Below are 16,740 nucleotides of genomic sequence, written 5' to 3'. Positions count from 1 at the left end.
GCACGCCTAGAGCCCATGCTCCACAATGAAAGGCCGCTGCAACAAGAGAAGCCACCGCAACAAGAGAAGCCACTGCACCGAGAAGCACGTGCACCGCAATGAAGAGTAGCCCTGGCTCTCCGCAACTAGAGAAAGAAAGCCCATGCACAGCAACGAAGACCCAACACAGCCAAAAATAAATAAATTTATTTTTTTAAAAAAGAATAATGCCTTACTCATTCAGCATCTCCCTCACACTTTACACCTAGCGCTAGACACAAAGCACACACCTTGGAAATACACAGAGACTGAGTAACTCTCACTTGAACAGACAGTGGGGATGATGTTGCAAAAGAATCCAGAGGAACTTGGAAAGCCATCTGAAACCAACAGAACTTACCTGTTTATACTGGCTACTACCAGTTACCCCTGAGACAGAGAATAAGAAGCAACTTCTATATAAGCCATTCTTGCAGCGGCCCACGCTCAGAAGTAGTCATCAAAATGCTCTATTACTTAGAAAACTGGCCCCCTCCCTCCATTCCCTTAGCCAGTGGGAGATATCAAGCACATGACAGCACTAAATGACATGCTGGCTTTGCCTGAAGTGCCCTTTCTTCTCCTTAAGGAGCTCAAACTTGATCTAGAGAGACAGGCTGGTATCTGGACCACATCAGTGATGTACAGCTGGCAAAGGTGCTCCATCCTTTGTGGTTTCTAAGTTAGAAAGTGACTCTTCTTCTTAAGCACTAACATGAAATCCTTCGTGATCATTAATAGCCAACAGTAAATACTTTCCAAACTTAACACAGAATACAAATAGGACTGAAGGAAGCTTTGGGGAGAAGGAAAAACTGAAGAACATGGCTCGTTGCACCAGAAGGCCTAGGTCAGTGAGGCAGGAAATGTCTCTAACATCTCTTCCTTTCTATAATACTATTCAAGCTACAAACATAATCTAGGCCCTTCAACTTCATGCCCTTCCTGCTAGTCACTGTGTCACTCAAATTCAAAATCTTCTGGTTTGCCAATGCTGCCTATAAGAGAAAGGAAGAACTCCTCAGTAGGCCACACAGTGCCCTCCACGACAGCATTGAGAGTAACCTCTCCTGTGACCACACAAGGCCATGATCTGACTCCAGTCTGCCTGGCACTTAACATATGCTCCCCTGCACTATGTATAATACACCGGAAAGCACATGCACTTTGGAATTAGAAAGTCTGGAAGCCCTACTTGCCTGGATTAAGGTATGTCTTCCCTGCCTCTTTATTATTTTTTTTTTTTTCTGGCTATCATCTTTACATCTTACTTACTTACTTACTTACTTATTTATTTATTGGCTGCGTTGGATCTTTGTTGCTGCACACAGGCTTTCTCTAGTTGCAGCGAGCAGGGGCTACTCTTTGTTGCAGTGCACAGGCTTCTCATTGCGGTGGCTTCTCTTCTTGCAGAGCACGGGCTCTAGGAGCGTGGGCTTCAGTAGTTGCAGCACACGGGCTCAGCAGTTGCGGCTCGTGGGCTCTAGAGTGCAGGCTCAGTAGTTGTGGCACATGGGCTTAGTTGCTCCGCAGCATGTGGGATCTTCCCAGACCAGGGCTCGAACCCGTGTCCCCTGCATTAGCAGGCGGATTCTTAACCACTGAGCCACCATTCCCTGCCTCTTTAATCCCTTCTCCAATCCAAACTCCTTAGCATAGCATATAAGGCCTTACATGATCTTATACCTGCCTCCCTTTCCAGTCTTCCTACTTCCTCATTACGCCCCACCTCCTACTTGGATGCTCCAATAATACTATACCTTATACAGTGACCTGTCAGTGCTGTTCTCTCCCTCTCACCTCCCACCTTGCACATGTTGCTCCTCCTGCTTAGAGGGCCCTCCGCCTCTCTCTTTGGCTGGTTAATTTCTAGTCATTTTCCACATCAGCTAAAGTGCTGCTTCTCTGGGGAGCCTCTCCTGATCCCTTTCCCACCATTTTCTGTGCTCCCAGAGAGCTCTGTGCTTCTCTGTATTACAGCAGTTATTACATCTGCTTATTTCACTAACTCTTCCACTGGACTATGAGCAGCCTGAGAGTAGGGCCTATGTCTTCGTTATCCTTCACAGCTAAGGCAGTGCCTTTGTAAATGCTCAGGGTATACTTGATGAATGGATAAATGAATGAAAAGGATTTTCCCACCATATACATAAGGCTGGCATAACAAATAACTTCATTATTACTTTAAGCCAACAACATTGCAACTCAGAGTGTCGTACTGACTTGTATCACGTAACAACCGTGTGGTAGATAGAGCTAGTATAAAAAGCCAGATCTTCAGAGACCCAGACCAATGTCCGGACCTCTCCCCTGACTCTAAGCTCATATTTCCAACTGCCTAATTAACAACACCACTTAGATGTTTATGTAGCCATCTCAAACTTAACATGGCCAAAATTTTTCTGCATTTCCTCCCCACCGCCCAACAAAAATTTCTCCCAGTCCATCCTGTTTCAGTACACAATAACATCAGCCATGGTGTTGCCAACTACAAGTCAAAGCAAAACAAATTCATAAAACCTGAAAGTCAAGCTTGATTATTTCTTTCCCTTACGTCCCATATCCAATCCACCAGCAAGTCTTGTAGGCTCTACTTCAAAACATATTCTAATTTCATCCACTTTGCTCCATCTCTGCCACCCTACCCGCCCCGCCCCCAAACTCCAAAACTATCATTTCTCACCCAGACTACTGCAATAGTCTCTTAACTACCCTCCTCGAAAGCCTTCCTACAATCCGTTCTCCTCAAAGCAGCCAGAAAGATCTTTTTGAAAAATGCAAATCAGCTCACCTCACTCCTATTTTTAACACCATCCAAAATTTTCATTGTACTCTCAATAAAATTCAACAAATTTAGCAGTATCTACAAGGCCTTACAGATCTGACTCTGCTATAAACTCCTTGACTTCATATGGTACTATTTTTCTCTTGCTCACTATAATTCAGTCCCATTGGCCTTCTTTTTTGGTCCCAAGACATGCCTAACTCGTTCCCACCGATTTATACTTGCTTCTCCCTCCACTTGACACACTTATGCTTCCAAATCTTCAAATTGCTAAGTCTTCTTCATTCAGGTCTTAGTTCAAATATCACCTCCTCAGAGGCATTCCATAAACCACCGTATTAAAAGTAGCACCTCTCCTCTAGTCGTTCTCTATCCTATCACCATTTGGAGTTATCCTGCTTATTACTTATTCATTACTTGCATTTCCCCCATTTAGAAAGTAAACTTCACAAGAGCAAGGACCTTGGTTGTCCTGTTCACTGCTGAATTACTGGACCTAGGAATATTCCTGACATCCTGAAGTCACAAGTATTTGAAGAGGGGAAGAATGAATAAACAATACAGATTACATACTTAATAAATGCTTGATGAATGTGTGAGTGAATGAATTAGGGAGTGGAATGGAAAGGGAAAAAAAACAGTGGAAGCACTGCTATTTAATATTTTTATAGCCACTCACTTTTCTCCACCCTCACTGCCTTTGCTCTTGCTCAGATCCCCACCATCTCTTTTTTTTTTTTTTTTTTTTTTTTGCGGTACACGGGCCTCTCACTGTTGTGGTCTCTCCCGTTGCGGAGCACGGGCTCCGGACGCGCAGGCTCAGCGGCCATGGCTCACGGGCCCAGCCGCTCCGCGGCATGTGGGATCTTCCCGGACCAGGGCACGAACCCGTGTCCCCTGCGTCGGCAGGCAGACTCTCAACCACTGCGCCACCAGGGAAGCCCCCCACCATCTCTTAGACGACTGCAGTACTTCCCAACTAATTTCTTCTCCTTTCCCCAAGCTGAGCCCTCCAAAAATAACTTCCACACTTCCACCAGACTTGATCACTCTGAGACATAGATCTGAACATGTTATAAGCCCAAGCTTCTTCTTATGTTGTTAGAAAAGCCTCGCCAACCTTATCACTCACTGCTATCCCCCTACATTTAACCTATACTCCAGTAATGCAGGCATTCTTACAGTTCCCAGAATATTCCAGGCTGTTTAATGCCTCCAAGCCTTTGCGTATCTTTTCATTTTGCTGGACCACTCTTCCATACCTCACAGACTTTTGACTACCTACTGAACTCAAACTTACTCCTCAAGAACCATCTCAAGCATCTTCTCTGTTAAGTCTTTAATGATTCCCCCAAGCAGAGTTAATCACTCCCTCCTTTGTCACCACAGTACATAACACATACTTATAATACACTACCATCATTTGTTTCCATGTCCGTCTTTCGCTATGTGACTATTAGCCCCCTGAAAGCTGGAGCCATGTCTCCATGTTTGTGTCCCCAGCACCATATTTGGCATATTCAAGCACTCAATAATTGCTGACTGAAGGAATGAATGGATATATCTTAACTCCTCAACCTGGTGTTTAAAGTCAACCTCGGGACTTCCCTGGTGCTCCAGTGGTTAAGAATCCGTCTTGTAATGCAGGGGACGCCAGTTCCATCCCTGGTCAGGGAACTAAGATCCCACGTGCTGCAGGGTGCAGCATAACTCGAGAGCCCACGTGCCGCAACTACAGAGCCCACATGCTCTGGAGCCCACGCACCACAACTAGAGAGAATCCCGTGCATGCACCACAATTAAGTGAAGAGCCCACGCACCGCCAACAAAAGATCCCACGCGCCACAACGAAAGATCTCACGTGCCACAACTAAGACCCAATGCAGCCAAATAAATAAATAAATAAATAAATATTTAAAATAAAATAAAGTCAACCTCATATTGGCTCCAACCCATGTTTCTAGATTTAGTACTTAGTCCTCTCTTACTTGCTGATTCCCCAAACGCATCCTTCTTTCTCACATTTACTTGGGGCCTTTATTCCTGATGCTCTCTATAGTGAAATTTAAATCATCGGGTGGCTCCTTCTCCACGAAGTCTTCCCTAACCCCTCCAATGAGATTTACTTCCCAAATAGCACTTTTTTTTTCAATTGATAAGGTATTTAGAACTTATTTTATAATTATAGCCTTTCCAACTGGACTACATGTACTATTTTTCTAACTGAACTGTATAAGCTCCTTGAAGGTATGAAACATGAATTAGCGTCTTTCCTCTCAACCTAAGTACCTAACACGGTAGCTTGCACAAAGCAAGCAGGTATCACTAAATCTTTTATTAGTGGAGAATAGTATGTTTAATAGTATGCTTAAAGATATCATGCTTCCACTCCTTCATATATGTGCTTTTAGCTTGGTGTAAACCGGCCTCCTAGCCATATGATAAACTTTATCCCTCCTTTAAGAATCAGCCCAATGACATATCATCTCTGAAGTCTCCCCTAACTCTCCGAAATACACTTTCACACTCCTCCCATGCACCTGTGATACCTGTATATAGCTCTACTCATCACACTACATCGTCATTATCACTTGATGGGTCCCTCTCCCCACTAGACCATAAACTCTTTTGGAGCACAGATAGTCTCTTTAACCATTTATGAATCCCCAAGACCAAATAAAGTATCTGGCAAAATTAAATGCTCAATAAATATATGGTGAATTTTGAAAACAGTAAATCCATGTTATAGAGGACACCAGCAATAGAGATCATGGAGTCACATCACCAGGTTCAAATCCCAAGTCTACTTACAAGCTATCCAACCTTGAATAAATTACTTGGCAGTGCCTCAGTTTTCACTGATCCAGAAGGTGAAGACAATAATAGTATTAAAATATAATTAAAAGAGTTAATGTATGTAAAATGCTTGGTATAACGCCTGGCATTATACCAGTATGCAATAAAAAAGTTAGCTATTATTTGTTATCATTAAAATAGAAGGAGAAAAGTCTGCTTCTGCAAGGCGCTAAATGACAGGCTCAGGAAGAGGTTAGGTTCAATCCTATGGGCAATGGAAAATAAAATGCCACTGGAGACCTCCTTAATAACAGACACATTCAGTTATTGAGAATATCCTACTGGGAAGGGGGAAGGAGGGCAGAGGGAACACAAACCTTGGCAGGGCTACGCTCTCTGCTTCCAGCTTCCCCTTTCCCCACTGGTTCTCCCTAGTTGCTCAGGACCAAAAGCCCCATGGTCATAACTCAGCATCCTCCTGGGAAAGCTGCACTTTAGAGGGAACTAATGAGTTTATGTTTACCTACAGATTTTCCTCTGAGGAGCAGAGAGATAACAAATGACTTCAAGAAGGGAAAACACAAAAATAAAATAGAGAAGAGGAATGATGCTGGATGGCTTATCCTGGGTTGGCTTTCATGGAGTAAGCTTTCAGGACAAATAGCTCCAGGTGGACTGAGACTAAACTCCTCAGAGGCATTCTCTGTCAGTGCATGTGCCTCCATGGGTCAAAGATGCAAAGAAGCAGGATCTGGAAAAGGAGGACTAAAAAGGTGACGCTACAGAAATAAGAATTCTAGCCCAGTATGAAGAATATTGCAACAGGGGAATTCGAAGAGGGAACAGGCTGACCACAGAATGATAAGCTCCCTATCATTAGAGGGATTTAAACACAGACGAGGTGATCACTTGCTGGGAGTGTTCAACATGGGTGGATGGACTAGATTTAAGATTCAAGTTCAGGGCTTCCCTGGTGGCGCAGTGGTTAAGAATCCGCCTGCCAAGGCAGGGGACACGGGTTCGATCCCTGGTCCGGGAAGATCCCACATGCCATGGAGCAACTAAGCCCGTGTGCCACAAGTACTGAGCCTGCGCTCTAGAGCCCACAAGCCACAACTACTGAGCCTGAGTGCCGCAACTACTGAAGCCCGTGCGCCTAGAGCTCGTGCTCTGCAACAAGAGAAGCCACTGCAATGAGAAGCCCACACACGGCAACGAAGAGCAGCCCCCACTCGTCGCAACTAGAGAAAGCCCACATGCAGCGACGAAGACCCAACGCAGCCAAAAAATAAATAAAATTAATTTATTTTTAAAAAAAGGATTCAAGTTCAATAAGCATCTGAATATCTATTCTGTGCTAGCCGCTGAGAGAGATTAGGTGCTGGGAACACAGAGATGAAAAATGGTATGGTTCTGTCCCCTCAAGGAGTTCACTGAGCGATGGGGGAGACAAACAAAACAACATGTTAAGTGTTGATAGATGTCTATACAGAGTGCTGTTGGGGCGGAAAGCAGGTCCTCAGATACTGTGCCTATGACTCACTGGTAAGGAGGAATATGGCACTAATTAAAAACGAAAATGCTTCATAAGCAGTTTATAAGCAAATAGTACTGTCAGGCACTACTGTGTTATTGCCAGAACAGAGTACATCAGTTAACCTTTGCAATTTAGTCAACACTTCCTTAAACCTGAGTAGAATCCATATCTACAAACATTCTCATTTATTCAACAAATGTCTGCTATGCGCCAAGAACTGAGGAATGTAGAGAGATGAAAACGATAGTCCCTGCACTCAAGAAGTTAGAACATTCCTCTTCATTTTTTCTTCCTCTCTCCTACCCTCCTTTATTGACCAGAGGACACCTTAAATTCCTTCTGGAAGTAGATGAGTTATTAAGTAATGGGTTAACCAAACAAATGACTGCAAAAAGTAAGAGTGAGGGACTCCTCTGGCGGTCCGGTAGTTAAGACTCCACGCTTCCAATGCAGGGGACGTGGGTTCAATCCCTGGTCCGGGGAACTAAGATTCCATATGCTGTGTGGCACAGCTAAAAAAAGAGCTGGGGATGGGAGGTTTATAATGGGAAACCAAATGGGAAGGAAAGACTGTCTGCAAATAGGGTGTCTGCCAGAGTATGAGACTCTGCACAAAAAGACAAAGGTTACAGAATTGGAGGTTACATGTAGGCCTTTTTGTGTATAACTTCCCTATCACCATTTTTTTCTTCTCTCATCCCAAGATTATTTGCACAGATTATTAATAATAATTATACCTTCATTTGGTTATTCCCTAGTATCCACCGAGTACCCAAAAGAAACTGTAGGAAACACAAGGCACAGTAAAATCCTGGGATCCAAGACTTTCAAAGCTGCGGGAAACCTCTAGAAGGTCATCTAGTCCAAACCTATCATTTCACATATGAAGATTTAAGGTATGGGGCTTCCCTGGTGGTGCAGTGGTTGAGAGTCTGCCTGCCGATGCAGGGGACACGGGTTCGTGCCCCGGTCCGGGAAGATCCCACATGCCGCGGAGCAGCTGGGCCCGTGAGCCATGGCCGCTGAGCCTGCGCATCCAGAGCCTGTGCTCCACAATGGGAGAGGCCACAACAGTGAGAGGCCCAAGAACCGCAAAAAAAAAAAAAAAAAAAAAAAGAATTAAGGTATGGAATCTTTCATGAGTTGGCATCTTCAAACGTTTATTGAATCATACTCTATGTCAGGCACCAGGGATATAAGGATGGATAGGGCTTTCAAGGAGAACTCAGTCTCATGGGAGAGACTGACAAATAGCGTTACCCCAGTCAAATCACCTCTATAAATGAAGTCCTACACTTATATAGTAGAAATGTCTAACATAAGACAGTATGGGAAGCATACAGTACTCACACTGCCCAGAGTGGTTAAAAGCACAGATGTAGGAGTCATCCTGGATTTGAACCCTACCTCTGTCACTTACCTAGCTGTGTGACAGTGGGCAAATTACTTAAACTCTCTATGCCTCAGTTTCCATATCTGAAGAATGGACATAACCATCATAATACCTACCTTGTAAGGTTGTGGTATGAAATTAGATAATGCATATAAAATACTTGGCACCAGGACCTGGCACAGAGTAAGTACTCTATATCATTTCACCTTTAGCACTCTCCTGCTGAACCCTGGTCTCAGAATCCTTCTCAACACAACCTTCTAAGCAGCTGTTATCATTTGGCTGTCTCTGCGATAAAACAAAATCTGCTATTTCTAGTCTAGAATCTAGGTCTATTGTTTACTACTCTAGTTTTTTCCCCCACTACATTATGCTACTACTCATTTTACACGTCTTTAAAAAAAAAATCCAAAGATATATGGTCAGATGTCCAAGATTAAACTTCAGTCACACATGCGTCAATCCCTCAATAAGATCTTGGCTTTAACCAAGAATTCCTAGAGAAAAAAAATCCCTGGAAACAAGGAACATTTATCAAATGTCTACAGGGAGAGACCCACAGGAGGAAAAACAAAACAGTCCAAGATTACTACTTTGAAGAAGCATGGGATGGGAACTTCTACAGCCTCCCTGAGAAGATATAACAGACTCCTACTTCCTCCTTGATGTACCCACTACACATATTCCACTGACACAGCACCTGTGACACATTTTTGTACTTATTTATCACTCTCTCTCCACCCAGGCTAGTCTGTGAACTCCTTGAAGGCAGTTATCACGCATTACCCATCTTGGTATGATCAAGCATAGCACAGTACCTGGCATACAGAAGGTGCTTCCAAAAAGTTTGATGAATTGATAAATGAACACAGAGAAAACTATGAAACACAAGGAAAGAAGATATCATTGTAAATCAGAATAGTTCTACAAAGCAAGAGAGCCTTGGGCTAGAAGCTTAAAGTACAGGTGGGATTTGGAAAGACACGGGGGAAAGGAAAGGTACTCTAGGCAGACAAGACAGCACAAACAAAGACCTGGCGGTAATCAGAAACATGGTACACAGTATGTTAGAGCTTTAGTCATGACTTAGTCCAACAGTTCAAATCTCATAGGGATGCTGTAAACATTCAATAAAAAAGCACATACTACTAAGGAGAGGAGCTTATTACCACTACTCAAAAATAATAATCACCTTTATGCCAGGCACCATACTGAGTGAAGGGACTGCAACAATGAGCAAGATAGACTTGTACTCCGCTCTCATGTAGCTAAGAGTCTAGTGGGGAAGACAGACAGTTAAAATAATGCTTGGTAGAGCTGGGTTAGAGGAAGTACAGGGGGGCTGAAGGAACATAAAGTAGGGTCACCCAATCAGTTGGCAGTAAGAGAAAGCTCCCTGATTTTCAAAGTGTGGCTTGAGATACTCAAGGGGTTCTGAGTCCCTTCAAGGACCACAAGGCTTCAAAGTGAGATTTTTTTTTGAATAAAGGGTTTCATGACTAAAGGTTTAAAAACAACCAATCTAGTCCAATCTCCTCTTTTAACAAGAATAAAACAAGGCCCAGAAGAGGGAAATTACACACTAAAGGCAATAATAACTCAAGTTAGCTGTAGGGTGAGATACCTGCTTTGAACTTGAGCTGGAAACTACTCACTACTCTGCATAATATCACATCATTTTGGCAGATGAACAATTACTGGGAGTAGACACATCCGGAATTCACAGGCACTAGCCAGGCAGGCAGGCTGGCCCTGATTGGATGTAGAAGTGCTTTTTCACCTTAGGTCCCAAACCAGCTCTCTGTGCCAAGATGATGCCTCCAATTCTTCTCATGGTTAGCCAGGTCCCCCTTCAAGAAGGAACTCACTGGCTCCAGAATAGGTCTGCTTCTGGGCCTCCAAGCTGGTACCCATGCTTTATCCTCCCTAACATTCTCAAGCACCCTGTGATTTAGCAAGTTGAAGAACTTAGCCAGTCATCAAAGCGTTTAATACCTAGCCCTAGCCTGAGCTGGCTAGACCCATCTCTCATCTCCCTAATTGCCACTGGGCTCATCACTCCCCGTGACCAGGGGTTCAGCAGAATCAAATTACAGGTAAATTAAACGACCTGTGTAGAAAAACCAATATTCCTTTAGTTAACCCCCACTTTGAATCTCTCAGGAATGAAATGCTGCTTCACATTTTGGAGATGGGACTTTTTTTTTTTTTCTTGCGGTACGCGGGCCTCTCACTGTTGTGGCCTCTCCCGTTGCAGAGCAGAGGCTCCGGACGCGCAGGCTCAGAGGCCATGGCTCACAGGCCCAGCCGCTCCGCGGCATGTGGGATCCTCCCGGACCGGGCATGAACCCGTGTCCCCTGCGTCGGCAGGCGGACTCTCAACCACTGCGCCATCAGGGAAGCCCGGAGATGGGACTTTTGTATATTAAGAAAAAGGTAGTTTACTTTGGTAAGATGAGTCTGGCATGAGAAATGGAACCGAGGCGTTCAGTATAGTATGGCGGTGTAAAACTTAGTTCAGTATAGCACAGGCAGACCAGGGATGGAATCTGCACTTCCCCTCACAAACTGTGGAATCCTAGGAATGCTACTTAACCTCTCTTGCCTCAATGTCATTTATAAAATGCGGTAAACACCAACTAATTCACAGGGCTGCTGTCAGTAATGAGATAATGTAGGCTTTAAACAGGGGCTGGTTTATGGTAAGGGCTCAATAAACAGCAGGCTTTTCTATTGGTAGCTCTTTTCCTCTCAAAAACAGAAGCAGTGAGCAAAGTCTTAATTACCTTAACTAAATACTATAGAAAGTAATAATGAAACCGACAAAAGGAACATAAATAAACTGATGGCTGCTATTCCAGACTAGTTATCATGCTAACGGCATCTGATATTGGAAAACACAGGCCCGATATCCTAGAGAACAAATCAGAGCATGCAATCTTTCCAAAGAAGTGGCAAGGAGTACCCTACTGCATCTTAGCTAGGCTATCCATTACTCTTTTATAATTTGAGCTCCACAACAGTCTCTCTACCAAGCAGAAGGTACTACAGGAGAGCAACTCTGATGCCATATGCTTCTTTATAAACCTAACCTTTAATTTTTCAACTCAAATCCATCTCCATCATAAAGATCTCACTGAATCCCCCAGCAGACTTGAGTGCTTGTCTCTTGTGCCCCACTGAATCTGTTACACACTTCCATTACAGCAATTATCTAGTATTGCAGTGGGCCATTTGCATGTCTCTTCTCTACACTATAAATTGGTAAAGATCCTGTCTTACGCATCTTTGGATTCCCAGTGCATAAAACACAGTAGACCCCCATAATTACAAATTAAAGGATGGATTTCACCTTCTCTTTCACTAGTTAAGGCTACTAAGAAACAGCTGGGGAGACAGAAGTATCGAAAGAAACTCACAAACTAAGGTCTGCCAGACCATACCCCTGCCCACCCCTCCTTTTTTTTGAGCTTGAAGGGATGTCTGTTCCTGCTTCTCAAAGTTACTTTTTTAAACACACAAGGAAAAGGATAGAACCATCCACACAGAATTTTCAGACAACAGATTATATTATTTCTCAGTAAATGAAACAAGGAACAGAAGTTTCTGGGATAAATGCTAGTGGTTACATATAAAGTTGACCTCTAGACATGACTCTCTGGAAGTATAATTATTATACTAGAAGCTCTTAAGTTCTTAAAACCATAAGGGAAAAAAAGCTAAGAAGCAAAAATCAAAAATGTTTAACATCAAAACTTTAAGTTCTTTTCTCCTTTGCCAAAACTTTTGCTCTTTATCTCAATGAACCCTGATATATGTAACTGAAATCTGCCCCCCCAAAGGAGAGCCCATGACTAACAAACCATGTATAATAACTTAAATACAGTACTTACTTTTTCAAGGCACTTTCAAATATATCTCATTGAACTACAACCAACCATAATCACAGAAACTGAAAGCTGAAAGGGGTCTTGGAAGTCATTTCCACGACTACCACACCTCACCAACCAAGTGGCATCCAAACATCCCTGGTCTTTAGTGACTGAAAGATATGGGTCTAAAATGCTTCTTTAAAAATCTCTCCCTGCTCTGACCACCTGCCAGTTTCTCAGTCTCCTCCCCTCCACCTTAATGTTCCCAAACAGGTAAACCAAAACCTCCAAGTCATCCCACCACCAAACAACAGTTTTTGCTTCTCAAGTCGACTTCTACTCTCTTTCTCTGGGCCTCATCCCCAATCCTCACCCCCAACACACAGCCAGGGCCTCTAAGATTCTGATCCCTCAGAGATCCCACTGGTTCCATCCCCAACAATCAATCCCCTTTCTCCTATTTCTCCCTGCCGTCCATATGCTGTCATGGGCAAAACCACAAGCACCCCTAGCCATGAATGTACCTCTGGCCTCAGAATCTTTTCCCTTTCCTTTCTCACCTCTCTCTGCTTCTCAGTGCTGTCCCTTCATTCCTTCAAACTCAATGTCTCCTTCCTCCTAGTGATTTCCTTCAAGGACCACTGGTAATTGAATACACCAGTTGTTAAATGCCTGTTATGTAGGTAAAGGGGACATATACCCTCAAGAGCTCACTCTCAAAGAACTTCTAAGTCTAGAAGGAGGGAAGAAGGGAGGCGGGTGGGGGGGGGGAGAGAGAGAGAGAGAAAGAAAAAGAAAGAGGGAGAGAGAATCACTTATCTGTTAAGACTCATCTCCTCTGGGAAGCCTTCCCTAGCCCAAACTGAATTGGTCCCCTCTTCTCAGTCCCACCATTATACCTCCGATGCAATGACTAGTCTTCTTATGCGTCTCCCACCACCATACTGTGAGCTCTTCAATGGGAAGGTCCCTAGCACTTAGCCCAGGACTCGGCACAAAGGGGATACTTGTTGTTTGTTAAGTGAGTGAATGAGTGAATTCCGATATACAGTTGTCCATGCATCCATTCGTTCTATCATTCGATGACCAAAACTTCACTGAGCCCACATTATGTACAAAGTTCTAGAATGTAAAGAGCTCTTACGTAAACATAACCCGAAGCCCTAATACTAGTAGATAAGCACTCTTCCGCGGTCCGCGTCCCCAGCCCCACTGAAAACCTAGACAGAGTCTCTTCCCTCAGTAAAACCCGGCTTTCCCTTGCAGGAGCCCACGCCCCTCCAACTCAAGCTACCTGGCGGCCCTCTAATCCTCCCAGGACCCCCACCTAATAATCCCAAATCTTAACACCCCAACCCCTCTGGCTTCTCTTCCTGTCCTCCAACTCCACCCTTGAGGTTACTGCAAGTCTTCTGCCCCACGACCGCCTCCGAGTCCCTGAGTCCTGGAGTCCAGGGTACCTCAGATTTCCCCCTCCCCGCACCCGTCTCCTGTTGGCTCCTTCCCTCTCAGGATTCCATCTCTCCTAGGACCCCCACTTCCGATACCTCCCCTCCCCTCCCTTCAGTTTCAGGTTGGGTCTCTCCTCTCCTCGACTCTCAACTCTTCTTACCTCATCCAACTCCCGTTCCCCGGCAGCACCTGCTCCAACCTCCACCTCCACCACCGCCGCCATTTTCACAACTCTCCCCCTCCCCGCAGGCCCCGCGCGAGCCAGCTGCTTCCGCCGCTCAAGTGCTCCTAGCCAATCGGCGGTGCGGGCTCCGGCAGAGGGGGCGGGACACCAAGACAGGCGGAGACCTGAGGCGAACTAAGAGACCATCTACCTGCTACCCACTTAAAGGTCAAGGAGGGACGGATCCCGTATACTTCTAACCTTCCGCGGAGGAGAGTTCTTGGAAAATGAGAAATCGGCCTTGTATTATTTTCAGTGCAAATATTTCACCAATTTCCCCCTTTGGAGAGCCAAAGAGAAGGGTCCCTAAACCGTCTACTTTCGCGACGCTCCCTCACTCTGGGCAACAGGAGTGAAGCGTGGAGACTAAGGACTACATTTCCTAGAATGCATGGAAGCTGACCCGGAAGTTTAAATTCCGCTCTCTCTAGAGGAGATTTGTAACGAGTGAAATATACATAAACCACCGAATGTATTTTCCTGGCAATAGTACATGCCTTCTTACCTAGGTGGGAGTCATTTCCGGAAACAGCGGCTTCTTGAGGCCCCAGAACGAATTCACGGACTTCGGGAGGCGGAAGAGTGGCGCTTTGGGTCGGAAGGCGGAGGTCAGAGAGCAGAATTGGCAGGATAATGGGTTTGTGGCCCAGGATCTGAGGCAGAGGTGGCTCTTCGAGGCCCATTATCCCGGGTGAGGGTCGTTGGGGTTGTCGATGGGGAGGGGAATGGACGAAAGGGAGGAAGGGTGACCATCAAGGAAGTGGACAGAACAGCGCATTCCGAGGAGCCGTGGAAGTAGCGGCTTAGGCTTCCGAAGCTGAGAGCTGAAGAGCCTTGCGGGACTTGCACGGCCCCCAACTGCTTCTTAGGCTCTCATGCCTCAGGATCCACTTCACACAGCTCCGTACTCTTTCCTATGCCCACACTTTGCGTCCCCAGCTCCTACCTTTACCCTCGTCCTGTACACCTTATTCACTGTGCTGCACCCCGACTTATAGCTTCCTAACTCATTTCCAACCCCCTGCCTCCTAACCAGGACTGTCAACTTTTGAGCTTCAGGGAACATTCTCACAACTCCTTTCCCCAGTTCAACTCAGCTAATTCCATATTATCAAAGCATTCCTAATAATATTATCTATAAGGTAAGGTTAGTCACAGATATTTATTAGAGCTTACTAAGTGTCAGGCACTGTCCTTTGTATTTACATAAATTATTTTATTGAATCCTCTTTATTTTAATTTAAATTTTTTTTTATTTTCTTAGGTTGCTCTGGGTCTTAGTTGCAGCAGGCAGGCTCCTTGTTTGCAGCTCACGGGCTCCTTAGTTGTGGCATGCGAACTCTTAGTTGCAGCATGCGTGTGGGATCTAGTTCCCTGACCAGGGATGGAACCCGTGTCCCCTGCATTGGAAGGCAGATTCTTAACCACTGTGCCACCAGGGAAGTCCCCGAATCCTCTTTACAAAAATAAAATAAAATAAAAGTACTTCTGCATACTATCCAAGTTTATATGTGTTACAGATATCTTTCAGTCAGTCGTTTGTATTTTAACCTTGTGTTACCTTATTTTTCATATTTACATCTTTGATCCATTTGAGTAAAATTTTAAAAATATGTTATGAGGTAGGGATCTGCTTTTATTTTTCTTCACATTGTGAACCGGTTTTCTTTATTTCTTTTTTTTTTTTTACATCTTTATTGGTGTATAATTGCTTTACAATGCTGTATTAGTTTCTGCTGTATAACAAAGTGAATCAGCTATATGTATACATATATCCCCATATCCCCTCCCTCTTCAGCCTCCCTCCCACCCTCCCTATCCCATCCCTCTAGGTGTGAACCAGTTTTCTGAACACCATTTATTACTTCATCTTTTTCTGACAAAATCATGCTCTATCTTACAGTCAACTTAACAGGTTGTAAATTCCCATTTATATGAGTCTGTTTCTGGAATCTATTTGCTTGTTTCTATAGACCATATGTTGAAATACTGTAATTTTGTAATTCTTTTCAGAGTTGTTCTCCACCTCTTTGATCCATCTTTTTAGAATTGTCTTAGCAATTTGTGGCCCTTTATTGGTTGATGACTTTGTGGTGATTGCCAGCAACTTCTGCTGGAATTCTGATTAGAATTATGTTGACTTAATAAACTACTTTCTTCTTTTCTTTTTTTTTTAAAATTTATTTTACTTATTTTTGGCTGCATTGGGTCTTCGTTGCTGCGTGGGGTTTCTCTAGTTGCAGTGAGCGGGGGCTACTCTTCGTTGCTGTGCACAGGCTTCTCACTGCGGTGGCTTCTCTTGTTGCGGAGCACGGGCTCTAGGCGCGTGGGCTTCAGCAATTGTGGCACGTGGGCTTGGTAGTTGTGGCTCGCAGGCTCTAGAGCGCAGGCTCAGTAGTTGTGGCACACGGGCCCAGCTGCTCCGCGGCATGTGGGATCCTCCTGGACCGGGGCACGAACCCGTGTCCCCTGCGTCGGCAGGCGGACTCTCAACCACTGCGCCACCAGGGAAGCCCCTAATGTAGAATTTAATTTCAGAGTAAAACAGATAAAAGTGGTAGCATTGTTATTTTCCTTAAAAGAGGGAAAGTATTTACTTACCTACATTCTCATATCCCACATTTGGGGGCTTTTGAAGAAGTAGAGATTCCAGAAATCCCAAAG

The 16,740-nt window shown here is 44.5% G+C and overlaps 1 protein-coding gene and 1 long non-coding RNA gene across 6 annotated transcripts in view; one reads left to right on the top strand and one right to left on the bottom strand.

The window, feature by feature from the left end:
* The window catches only part of RNF121 (ring finger protein 121), an 81,141-nt gene extending 67,017 nt beyond the window's left edge, over positions 1-14,124 (bottom strand). Inside the window, exon 1 of one of the 5 annotated variants that reach the window (XM_004279739.4) lies at positions 14,014-14,124. In XM_004279739.4, coding sequence (XP_004279787.1) covers positions 14,014-14,076 — 63 coding nt within the window. In that variant the 5' untranslated portion in view covers positions 14,077-14,124. Of the gene's footprint in view, positions 1-9,721; positions 9,820-12,961; positions 13,081-13,101; positions 13,125-14,013 lie in introns of those variants that run through there. The other 4 variants (XM_049713887.1, XM_033405592.2, XM_049713888.1 and 1 more) reach the window with 4 other exon arrangements.
* A 162-nt stretch (positions 14,125-14,286) lies between these two features.
* LOC125965242 (uncharacterized) lies at positions 14,287-16,239 on the top strand. Its single transcript, XR_007478899.1, has 2 exons — positions 14,287-14,767; positions 15,341-16,239. It is a non-coding gene; the product is annotated as an uncharacterized LOC125965242 (long non-coding RNA).
* Positions 16,240-16,740: the final 501 nt, after the last annotated feature.

This window comes from Orcinus orca, chromosome 8 (genome assembly GCF_937001465.1).
Source record: "Orcinus orca chromosome 8, mOrcOrc1.1, whole genome shotgun sequence".
Lineage (NCBI taxonomy): Eukaryota > Metazoa > Chordata > Mammalia > Artiodactyla > Delphinidae > Orcinus > Orcinus orca.
The sequence above is the reverse complement of the archived record's forward strand: the minus strand, read 5'-3'. Positions and strand labels throughout refer to the sequence as shown.